General features: G+C 42.7%; 2 protein-coding genes across 2 annotated transcripts in view; both read right to left on the reverse strand.

Annotated features, from left to right (window-relative positions):
- Positions 1–857: 857 nt before the first annotated feature.
- Positions 858–9,555, reverse strand: LOC116386127 (histone-arginine methyltransferase CARM1-like). Its single transcript, XM_031852129.1, has 11 exons — positions 9,514–9,555; positions 8,806–8,916; positions 6,322–6,499; positions 5,631–5,721; positions 3,960–4,041; positions 3,641–3,726; positions 3,215–3,304; positions 2,571–2,708; positions 2,261–2,350; positions 1,605–1,687; positions 858–1,211 (listed from the first exon to the last, which is right to left on the reverse strand). Exons 1-10 carry the CDS (start codon positions 9,553–9,555, stop codon positions 1,672–1,674), a joined length of 924 nt encoding a protein of 307 aa, XP_031707989.1. The 3' UTR covers positions 858–1,211; positions 1,605–1,671.
- A 502-nt stretch (positions 9,556–10,057) lies between these two features.
- LOC116386128 (histone-arginine methyltransferase CARM1-like) overlaps positions 10,058–12,269 on the reverse strand; it is a 3,998-nt gene continuing 1,786 nt past the window's right edge. Inside the window, exons 2-5 of the mRNA XM_031852130.1 lie at positions 11,467–11,593; positions 10,700–10,825; positions 10,458–10,609; positions 10,058–10,370 (exon numbers count right to left, since the gene is read on the reverse strand). Of these exons, the coding sequence (XP_031707990.1) occupies positions 10,203–10,370; positions 10,458–10,609; positions 10,700–10,825; positions 11,467–11,593 (573 nt within the window). The 3' untranslated portion in view covers positions 10,058–10,202. The remainder of the gene's footprint in view (positions 10,371–10,457; positions 10,610–10,699; positions 10,826–11,466; positions 11,594–12,269) is intronic.

Here is a 12,269-nt window from a genome sequence, read left to right on the forward strand (position 1 = left end):
GTCTAACCTGGCGGGACTCCAGCACGTGTAACCCGAGTTGGGTGGAAAACACTGGCCCGACTCACCTGCAGCAGGTCCGCTACGGTAAACAGCGTGGGAGCCAGCTCGGGTGCGGACTCCCTCTTCGTGCTGAGCTCCAGCAGGGCGCTCTCACTGGTCTCTGGACCGGACAGCTCGCTGATCCACTGGTGGATCTTTTCTCTGTCCACTTGTGCCAGTGCTGAAAGCATGATGGGACATGTACTCTGGTACAGGGACCATGACACATTTAAAACCCGTCAGTGTGATGAAGACTGGCCAAACGTGTTGCATCTGGTAAATTCCAACTTTCTAGGAAACAGTGTTCCAGTGTATGTGTCTGGGGCTTTTACTGTGAAGGCTAGAGCGGAAGAAGAGAAAGGGGGAAAATGCGCTACTGTGTTCTGTGTTTTGAGAGGAATAAAGTTGTTGCCATCTTGGCGCAGACTACGGAGCCCTGTGTTATCATTGTATTACTATGATAAAACATAGGCGCAACATACGTCTCGGCTACAGCACTGTACTGTAGCGGACTTATACCACGCCTGAGCTCGCCACTGTTAGCTCACGCTAGCTAGCTAGCTAGCACAACTATAGCACTTCCGGTGTGCTGTTTTCAAATTAAAGGCACAGTTATTGCAAAGTACTGCTACAGATTTATTTGGAACTACACACACATATAGACATTTCTATTCCTTCGGTTGTTGAAAAAAAAGTGAATAAGCATAATTCTGTGCTTTTGTTGTGATGTAGTTAAACACATTCCACACAGTAAGTTAATGTTCTGCCCCAAACTACAAAGTATAGTATACTATACAGCTCTGCGTTACACTGTGTGTCAACAGAAACATGAATCCCATTAAAACGGCTTGTGAGGGAAAAGTTTTATTATGGAATATTAAATATGTTCACAGAGAAAACTGCTGCTATAGAAATGATAGTTTCCAGTTTCCTTGTACATGCTTATGTGTTTTTTAACCACATTGTGAGGTCTGTTTATGAATGTGTATGATACACAGATACAAAATCTGAACTTCATACTAAAAGGATGTCACATTTAATATTCGTTAGGGCTTTACATTCAGCACCGATGTTTTGTTGACAAACTGTATTAAAGAACAACAACAACAACAACAAACAATGTCAGTTGTCTTGTGTGGAGGTGTGACATCTGGTGATTCCTGATGAGGTTCCTGAGATGAAAGAGAGACATATGGTAAATAATAATAACAATAATCTCATACTTATTAACATAGTGTGTAAACTGAATTTGAATAATACTGCAGTAAGTAAAACAAATCATATGTGTGCAGGACGGCCCTTGGCCATGTTGACCATGTTTTTAATGTACTATCTCAACGAAATTCAAATTAATCAGTATTTAATTTGACATGAAAAATGTAAGATGTGCTTAATTTCCACATCATCTGTATATTTATTTGTGGTGGGTGTTTTACAGTAGATCTTATTTTTGGCACTTTGCTGCCCTCTAGTGGATTCTCCAGGAAGCTGTTCTCTGTGCATGTTTTGGTCGTTCCATAACGTGCACGAGGCTCATGTTTGCTCTGACTCAGTTCAAGGGTCACCTGTGTTGTCCTGGAGGAGAAAGGCCTCGTTGCCTGGACCTCCTGGTGGCCAACGGTCTGCGGCTCTCTAACAAAATGGAGTCCTGCACACAGTTTCACTTGTCATTCAAATGTTTCGTGTTTTTCTCACCAGAGGGCTGTTTCATGGAAGACAAGCATGTGTTGAATGGACTGAACAAACGGAACCAACCTGTTTCATAAAGCAACTCGGAGCTGATGAGTAGGCTACAAGATGTGTTTCAGAAAGAAAACTAACCCTGAGATGAAAGAGAGTTAACTTAAACTCTGGGTCTGTTAACACCATGGCACCAATGATGATGACTTTCTTTCTTTACAAAGCACGAGCTTAACTCAGGGGGAATAAACTCTAATCAGATGCTCTCGAACCGAAAACTCAGAGTTCTCCTTCTCAGGATTATTAAACTCAGAGTTCAGGGTTAGGCTCAGAGTTGTTAAACCTGCTTTCTGAAACAGTCCAGGAGGGACCAGTCAGACTTATTCAAACCTGGCAACAACATACAGTATATAATCCAAAGGAAACCAACGGGGTCAACATATCCACGGTCAATATGAAGTAGAATTTCCTTTGACATGTCAATGTGAATAGAATAGCATCTGGTCTTATTGTTAGATGTATCAGAGGGAAAAGGAGTAACCTGAAGAAGGGGTCCTTGAGGTCCAGGACGTTTCCAGATCTGAAGCCTGATTGGTCAACTGTGGCGGTGATGTTGATGTCATAGCTCTGCCTGGGATGTGGAAAAAGTTACACTCGCAGGTCACAGACATAAATCATGAGGGTGTTCACTATTGACTGATTGATCTGGAACTGTTCTGAAGCAAACAATGCTGCAGTAGCAAGGAGACTGCCGTTATAAAGCTGGACAGACGATCTATGTTTCCCGTCCCACTCAAGGATCTTCAGGGGGAACATTATGAAGACCGGGCTTGATGGAAGTACAGTTGTACCTGTCGTTGGCGACCAGCAGGACCGTCCCAGACAGAGTCTGTCCCAGCTTGGCGAAGAGCGGCGTCTGAAGCAAACATCTGACCTGATACCAGCGGGTCAGAGGCTCCGTGGGAGCTGTGGAGAGCCACACTGTTGACCTGCAGAGGCCCAGAGAGGGAGAGGAGGGGTCACTAGTACATCTAAAGCAGGCACCAGCCTCCGGTTCTGAAGAGTGAAGCCAATGCGTAAGTGTCTTAAACTTGCATTCTTTCTAATGGCCAGCACTTATATTTGAAACTCCTCTGGTTTCAAATATAAGTCTGATTGTATAGAAGTCTACGAGAAAATAGACCACAAAGCAGGGGATGCTTTAGGGCGGGGCTACCTTGTGATTGACAGGTCTCTACCAGAGCCGTATACGGCGTCTCTACGTTACTTCTCAGTCCAAATATGGTCACTTCCTGTTCACTGTTACAAAAAGCCAAGATGGTGACGGCAAAAATGTCGAATTTGAGGCTTCAGAGCGGCAATCCACAAACTAATGGGCAACTACGTCCACTTCTTATGTACAGTCCATCTTATAAAGCAAGGCATCTCTGTCTGTCTGTCTGTGTGTTCTTCACATATTTCGACCACTGTGGATCAACTGTTGTGCATCTCTTACTTGGATCCTCTATAGGCCACATCGAACCAGAAGGCCAGTCCATGGACCAGACCGGACTGCAGCAGTGTGAACCCAAAGGGAATCTCCATTCTGGAAGAAACAAACAGGTCCTAGACTCACTATCATGTGTCAATCAAACAGCTCTGGCAGTACGCCATTTCATTTCCTCTCAATGTTCTGCTGATTCAGCACACATTTGTAGTTGTTAGTGGACTTAATACGTTATTATAGTAGAGGCATCTAAAGCCCCTTTCAACAAACAGGAAGTGTTTACCATGAAAGGACATCAGAATAGTGCTGATTGCTTGATGAGCATCTGTGGTGCATTATAGTGTTCATTAAATGTGTATACAGTTACTAAATGCACTGATTAAAATCCAGTTTTACCGATAACACCTCATCATGCATCATGATTATGGATCTAACCTGTGCAAGTCTTCTTCTTTAGCCTCCATGAAGTTGATGCAGTGCTTGACAGACCTGGCCATCAGGATCTGAACATCAAATGAGTCCTGAAACAGACAACGAATAAAGAATCTGAAAATGAAATTTAATTTAAATATACAGTATATACATATGTTTTATTGTATTTTAGCCATACTTAGAGTTGGGGCATTTTTCCTTCTGGGGAATATTTTAGATGCCCTCTGCATTATTCTACACATCTGTTTAGTGTCTTTACAGACTTTGAAATCTAACATTTCCTTTCTTTACACTGAAGGTTACCGAGTTGTGCCACACGTACCACTATCGGCTGTCTGAAAAACTCCTCCATTGTAGCACTGTGGAGAGCACTCAGGTTAACTCCATAGAAGCCTCTCTGCTGCCTGAAGAGAGAAGAGAAGTCAGTCAGCTAACTGACACAGGTTCATGAGCAGATTCCTTTTTTCAACAAATGATCAAATCATTCTTTAGTCTCTGCTGTTACTGTGGTTCCTGTGGATACTGTTACATGTTTGTTGGATTTATCAGGAGTTGCCTCTCGTGTCGTTTAGCCGAGTGCCACTCTGTGTACAGTATGTGATGGAAGGATATATTGAGGATGATTACTGTGACTCAGGTAACTTTTTCCTGTTGGGATGCTGGAGGTCTCATCAAAGGTTACATATCCTGAATGCAACCAACTTATCCGTCTTTAAAATCACTTCACAGATTTCACCGATCTGTGAAGTGATCACAGATTTAAGGAGTAAAGCCGTCTTTGGCCGCTTTTTTCCACAATCTCATTCTTTCGGTCACTACTCAAAGCCAACGACCACACGTGAGGGTCGTAACGTAGATGATGTTGCAACGGTCGATGAACCAATAACTTCATGTTTTTTCCTCAGTAATGTTGCTAATTGCATCAGTATATAGTTTACCTTCATTCCTCAAGGCTGAATGAGCCTGACTTTCACACATAGTGGAGGAGCAGTGAAGGGCACAGACCATGGCAGCGAACACACACACACACACACACACACACACACACACACACACACACACACACGCTGGCATGCTTGCATGCACTTGTGCACAAACAAACTGTACAGCAGATGTTGTATTGTTTGCACAGATTTTCCAGAAAACATGGATACAGCAGAATATATCTTTTCCACTTTTGTGGAAGAAGAAGAAATATTCTGTGGAACTAAACAAATGAGTGAGTCAAACAGAAATGCTTCTCATCTTCATGTCTGTGTATCACTGTGGGTTCCATGTCTATCCCATTTGGTGAACTCGGTTATGTTCATTGCATCACTATATCCAGGTGTAGCAGCTGTTCAGGCCAGAATACTGGTTCACTGTTACACAGATGACTTGTATTTTTCAGCCTGAATGAGGCTCTTGACAGGGTCCTCTCTGCATGATACTGTAACATCCTGTTTTGATAGAATATAGTAACATTCTATATACCTGAAGATTTATACATGGTAGTCAATCAATTGTACGCTGTGGTTGGATGGGGATCTTTCTAACTTTTTTTATCTTGAATATCTTGTTTTCATAATCATTGGTTGCAAAAAATGTAATTGCATGTACTGTAAAATTTGACTAATGGCCCAGGCCAACCCTACCACTTATTCTCCATTTAGGCGTCATTTCCTGTCAGACAAAAACATTCAGCTGACTGAGAGGACAATGTAATCATATCAATGGCACATAACATCAGCTTTAACCCCAAGTTATCGGCCTCCAAAAGCTCATAGCAGTCAGTTTCTTGGTTCCCCTGCATGAGTCAGGACTGGACTGAACTCGAGCGTTTAACACCCAACAGGAAACATGGCTGACTGAGGAACATGTGTGTCTCTGTGAGAGAGACGGAGACAGGGGGAAAGAAAGGGAGCCAGTGTGTTTGCGTCCTCATGCATGGATTTATGCCTATACATGCTTGTGTGTGTGTGTGTGTGTGTGTGTGTGTGTGTGTGTGTGAGACCAGAAACTAGCTCGTGCGTAGTGTTCGAAGTAAAGCTGTTCATCACTGAAAGGAGCCAGATGAATATCACCATAGGAGGGAAACATCAGACCTGGAGACAGAGAGAGAGAGAGACACATAAAGGGCAAATAAGACAGAGAGCTAAACTAACAGTGACAGTAAACAGAGACAGAAGTAAAGTCAGAGACACAAGCAGACGCTTAGACTGACGAGGTAAACAGCTGGAGTAACCCCTTTGAGGGCCTTGGGGAAGAAATGAGCTGTCCCAGGTCAAAAAAGGATATTCTAGTTCTAAGTGCCAAGTCACTACCAACAAGTCCCAAGTCAAAACCCAAGTCAATACCTGAAAGTGCAGAGTCAACATGGGAAATTCCCAAAGAAAGTCCCAAGTCATCACAAACTTGTCCCTAGTCATGACGGGTAAGTCCCAAAGCAGGACCCAAGTCAATGCAAACTAGTCCCAAGTAATTCCCCTCCTCAAACTAGAGTTTACCATAGGCCCCCTACACAAGACAGTCCTCAAGATTGGGACCTTAATTGGGACCTAATAACTTACATCAGTACTAAAATGAAAATGTATTAGTTTTATTCACTGTCATGTCAACACTTTGGGTAAACAGTGACTGAGGTTATGTCCTCTGCATCCCTGAATGTTTCTCTACTCATTGAGTCCATTGAGTCCATTGAGTACCATTGGGTCTGAGCCATTTTTTGGCATGCAAGAAGCTCTCCATGAGTTTTAGATTGAGTAGCATGTATCCCATTGGCTCAGAGACAATGACGTCGACCATGTCGGGACAGCTGACCTCCTCCACCTTCCCTTCTAGAACCCTGATCCGCTCAGACAGACAGTTATTCTGGACCAGGATCTGCACAGGAGAAAGACACATGTGCACTGTAAGACAACATAGCTACTAACGCATCCCCATTTCCCCCATAAGACCATGACAAATACATTGGACCACGCTGTATGGAGAAGGCAGGAAATGTCTCATTGTTGGACAACCAGACCTACAGCGATGAACATCTGGAGAGGGAAGTCATTTCAGGTTTCCAGTTGCTGTTATTTGTGCCAAACACCAATCTTACCACTACAACCAGCCAGTAATTCCATCCTTTTATTTAAATGACACATGATTAGCTGTTCACACAGAGCCGTTAATTACAGTAATTATCTGAATAAGAGCCCAATCAGAATACAACTTCCTTCACTGACAATTCACTGATTTTTAACCTCATCTCTACCTATCCGAGTTGGCTATTTAGTGTGAAACACGCCTGCAGGTGTTACTAATGTTCTCTGTGTCTCTGGGGCGCGGCTGCAAAATCTGCTGTTCTTTCCGTATACCAGCGGCATGACAGTGACTGACTTATCATCCTAAAGAACAAAAGAGGGACGCTCCAGTTCTGGTGTCTGTGGGGCGCAATGCCGCTGAAAAACATCCTTGTTCTCCTGCTTGTTCTTGTTTCCAACAGCGAAAATGGCATCCCAAAATATGAGTGTAGAGGATCTTATGGACAAGGATTTGTTACATTGTAGATTTAAAGTGTAGATTTTACAGTGTAGACTTCAGAGTATATATTTAAAGAGTAGATTTTACAATATAGACTTTACAGCGTTTTGGCTGACTCTTACATTCAGACTCAGAAGGAGTGAGAGCTGCAGGTGTCGGGTTAGGTGTAAGAATATTTTCCTCGTTGACGTTTTGCGAGTTCTTTCTGTAGAAGTAAAAACACCATTGGTGTGCAGTGCATCCTGGTACTTGTGGGCACAAGCGGCAGCAGGAGAGATCAGCTTTCTCTGTCAATAAAGCAGCACTAGAGAATGTATTTCTTCAGTGGATGACATTTACCATCAGCACTGATTAGACATCCACATGAAACAGGGTGAATTTTCCCTTTAAAGGGATAGTTTTTAGGTACTTATCCACAGTCTGTGTTTTACCTGAACTAGGTTGGCACTTCCCTAGTTTGGAGGAACAGACCAGCACTGGAGCAAAGCCATGTACTGCTGTGGGCGGGGGGGGGGGGGGGGCAGCAGCAAAACGTATTTTAGACACCGAAGAAGATTCTTCTAAGAAGAATATCCGTTTCAATGTTGGAATATTCGGAATATTGTCACCGTGTTACCCTTCTGACGGGGAACTGAAGCCGTTCTATGCTCTCTTCACTGCCAACATCGATGAGTTCAGTAAAAGATGAAGAAGAAACACCACGTTATCTTCTTCGGATGCTGCTGCCATAGAGTTCATTTATCCTCTATGGTGCTTAACATAGAAACACAGAAGTCTCCCAGATAATGAAGCAATCCTGTCGGTTTTGTATTCTGGACAATTTTTAAGCTTCGTCCATCATTTTGGCATGGTTGATTGCTCAAAATATTACAATGGTCAAGTGCCTCCGTCATTGCCGTTGCCATGGAGAAGAAGCCAGTCAGAGGCAGGAATTTAAGTGGGAGCCAATTCAGAACACTTTGAGAACAAAGCACGATCATTTCAAGCGTAGGTGTGCTCTGACGACACGCATTGTTGTCTATGGGAACATTTTTAAATTCATAAACCATTCGTTCCATTTGTTCACTTTTCGAGAGATCTTTCTCTGAGATTTCCACCCCAATACATTAGAGGTCAAAATCATTGAGTTTGTGGTGTCCACAGAATCGAAAACTCTTCAGAAAGACTTTCCAATAAAAACAGGGGACAGTTCTGTGGATTATCTTTGGAAAAAGAAAACTAGAAGTATAGAAATCCATTCAAACCGTCTTTTTGGACTCCATCAGATTACCTGCTGTGGAGCAGGCAAACCTGACTCCATGTTAATGTTTAATATTCCTATGAAGGCAGGTACAACCCAGTACTGTGTGCAGCAGCATCTGTCTGCTGCAGCCCATATCCTTCTGAACATCAGGCCAGATGTTGCTGCAACCCATTAACTCCCTAGTATGCCACGCTCTGCATGTGATGTATGTACTCTATGTGTGTGAGAGTGCGTTTAGTGCGTTGCTGTGGTTTCCTTTTAGATTCTATCAAGGCCAGCAGACACATAATATTGCTCTCCAAAAATCTGCATGGGAGATTCAGTCAAAGTGTATTTCCTGCAGAGTTTTAAAGCATGTGAGCTTTAGAGCTTACGCCATCATGAAGGTGACATTATAATGACAAAGATGGAGGATGACCTGTGTGTACTTGGCCATCGGGTTGGACTCAACAGCATACACTCTGGTGGCTCCTGCCTGGACTGCAAAGAAAGACAGAATTCCAGAACCACAACACACATCCAGAACCACCTACAGAGACAGGAAGAGAAAGGGAGGGCTGGTTAGAACAAACTAAATACATATGCACTCCCAAAACATATACGACATGCGTCTCTGAGAGATTTGAAGCGGGGAGGTTGCTGTTAGCTGGTATGAGTCGTAGACCACTAGGCCCCGCCCCCCATCATTTATTTTCTACATTTCTTTATTTTGGAAGCATTGAACTGCAGGAAGTATTTTAAATGATCATTCCAAGTCTTTTTGTACTTTTGGTCATCATTTCTGTGGGTTATGATGATAGTGTAGTCACTAAAGTAGCATGACAACATTATTATGATAAGGTCCAACAACAAGAAACACTAACCCTCATACAACCAGTACTTCAGTGTATCTGTGTGGATAAAACCACTTTTATCCACACAAAAGCAGAGCTGGATTCATGTAGTATCAGCAGCTACTGTTGGTTGGTTTATTTGCTAATTATATTAGCTTACATTCTGGTTCCATTTTCCCCAAAGTGTTTTTTTAATGGAAAAACTAAAATGAAAATTTTAGTTTATCACAAATTGGGTCATATTTTTAAAGTTTTGCCATTATTCCTATGACATATTATCACATTATACTCACCAGAGTAACTGTTCTCTGGGAGATGTGGGAACATGGTGACATCACTAGAACAAATAGCAGTTGAAGCAGGAAGTGGGTCTGTAAACTGTGATGGTAACTTACTGTTACATCACAAATAACTTGTGACCACTAACCTGTTTACAACACGTCTCCTCGTCTGACTGAGGTTCACGACCTATGACCTGTTTCTTTTAGGTGACATAGTATTATAGTAAGGTAGACCATTGTTTGGAGGGTTGGCTGATTGAACGATCTTTCAGTATGCTGAACCCCAAATGGTGTGTACGGAAAAATGTAGTACAGCTTTGTCCCATAGACTGTTTAAACAAGTGGACGTAGTCCTCTTGACGTCCCCCATTGGTTCGTGGACTGCCGGTTTGAAGCCTCAGGTTTGGCATTTTGGTCGTCGCCTTCTTGGTTGTTGTTTTTTTTTTTTTCACCAAAAGTGACCACATTTGGACGACAGGGTGGAGCTATGGAGGAGCTAGGCCTAAAAAAAAAAGAAGCTAGCTGGCTTGATTATCAAGGTGCATCAGTAGTTCATGTTTAATGTGATAATAATTGGCATGCTAATTTTGGCTCGCGAAAAAAAGGCTTGTTTGTAACGTACTGACCGGAAAGATTCAACGATGTCATTTAGCACAAGTAGACACTGAGCAACGTCATTAATTATGCATAACTTTACGCCTCTATAAGTGAATTGGATGGAGTTTGATGTGTGTCTTGGGGAACATGTGAACACACGCTGTCACCTTGTCTCTGAAGTCACTCTCATTGAGTAGAATGGCTCTCTGGTAGGTGGTGATCCTCAGGTAGTCCTGAAGCAGGTTCTGATGCTGGGACAGACAGCTGTGGAACTAAACACACAACAATGAACAGTTTGAAGTTCTTTTTCAAGTATCTCTTTATACCTACACCTGCAAAGTCAGAACTACTGAGTCTACCTGGTAATCCTGTGTAGAGCCATTTTCAGTACTTGGATGTCTTGTTTGGCCTCTCTCTACATCCTTGTTTCCCCTCTCATCTCCTTCTGTGCAACCTTTCCTAGTCTCTTCATCATCCCCTCTCTTCAATAACCGCTGGAAGTTCTTCATATCTGGAGAGTCAGAGAGGACATGATGTTTTAGGTTAAAGTCCTGAACCCCAGGATCATAAGCAGTGTGAACTTAAGCAGGTATGTACAAACCAGTTGGAGTTGTGAACTGCAGCAGGAGACTCTGTTTGCCGACGGTAACCAGGAAGGACTGTCCTCCGACCTGGCAGCAGTCCATCTCCTTGGAAACAGTGAGCTGGAAGACTGATGCTCTGTTGGCTGAAAACATATTGCTTTAATTAAACCACACAGGAACCGATATCTGAGACACCAGAAATAAAGGTGCTAACTAGAACCATAGAGGGTTCTTTATACATGTTTCACTTATTTCACACATTTTTATTCAAGACATTCAGGTCTCCATAATTAATTGATACTTACACAATTACTGGTTAAGATGGAGATTAATGACCATTGTATAAAACATGATACACTGTTATGCAGGAGTTAAAGTTAGCTCCATGTTGAGCAGCTAAAACCTAATCATCCAATGGTATGATATTTAATGATAGAACACTCTGCATCATACATTTAGTTTTTAATATTCAGGTACAATTTATATTTCTCTACATTTGAATGCAGAGCTTTTTCTTGTAATAGAGTATTTCAACACTGTGGTACTTTCACCAGTAATAGATAATATAATACATCTTCCACCACTGACCAGCTTTAACTTCACATGATGTTATTAATGATCAGCTGTCATCAGGACTCCAACATTCCATCTCTGGTTGGGTCCTCAGCTTTATCCAAACACTGCACTTTTGGCACACACTTTTTCCACTACTACAGCCATTCTCTAAATAAACAAACATGGCGTGTGTGTGTGTGTGTGTGTGTGTGTGTGCGTGCATGCTCACCATCCTGCACAGTGAGCTGCTGAGCCTCCAGTCCTGGGCTGAGGAGCAGAGTGAGCTCCTGCTCTGCTCCCTGTCTGCACACACTGACCTGCTGCTCTCTGCTCACCTCCTCCTGGACCTGCACCTCCTTCAGAGAACAGCACACTGGATTGTATGACTGCACACCGCATCGGGCCAAACTACACCAGATCAGATCCAGTAGGAAGTCCTCTGTGCAGCTACCTTTAATATTCACCCTGCAGACTATTCAAATCTATGTTTGGGCAAAGAGGAGGAAGCCCGAGGTGTGACAAGCCTGCTGACTGTGATAGGCTGAGACACCTGTCAGTCTATTAAACACGTTTAGCCATACCTCTTTTTGAAGTATGATTTTAATTTAACAGAACCTTTCCAAATCATCACCAAAACAAACCTCCAAGTGCTACAGTTTCCTCTCACAGGTTTGGTTCAGGTTTAGTTATGTGTGGTTTAGGTTAAGGCCGGTTGAGGTTAGGTTTGGTTGAGGTTAAGTTAGGTTGAGGTTAAGTTAGGTTAAGTTAGGTTTGGTTGAGGTTAAGTTAGGTTGAGTTTAAGTTAGGTTAAGTTAGGTTAGGTTAGGTTGAGGTTAAGTTAGGTTAAGTTAGGTTAGGTTGAGGTTAGGTTTGGTTGAGGTTAGGCTAGGTTTGGTTGAGGTTAGGTTAGGTTGAGGTTAGGTTAGATTTAGTTAGGTTAGGTTGAGGTTAGGCTAGGTTTAGTTAGGTTTGGTTGAGGTTAGGCTAGGTTTAGTTAGGTTTGGTTGAGGTTAGGTTAGGTTTGGTTGAGGT

The sequence above is a fragment of the Anarrhichthys ocellatus genome, unplaced genomic scaffold (genome assembly GCF_004355925.1).
Source record: "Anarrhichthys ocellatus isolate YVR2014 unplaced genomic scaffold, GSC_Weel_1.0 scaffold12, whole genome shotgun sequence".
Taxonomy (NCBI): domain Eukaryota; kingdom Metazoa; phylum Chordata; class Actinopteri; order Perciformes; family Anarhichadidae; genus Anarrhichthys; species Anarrhichthys ocellatus.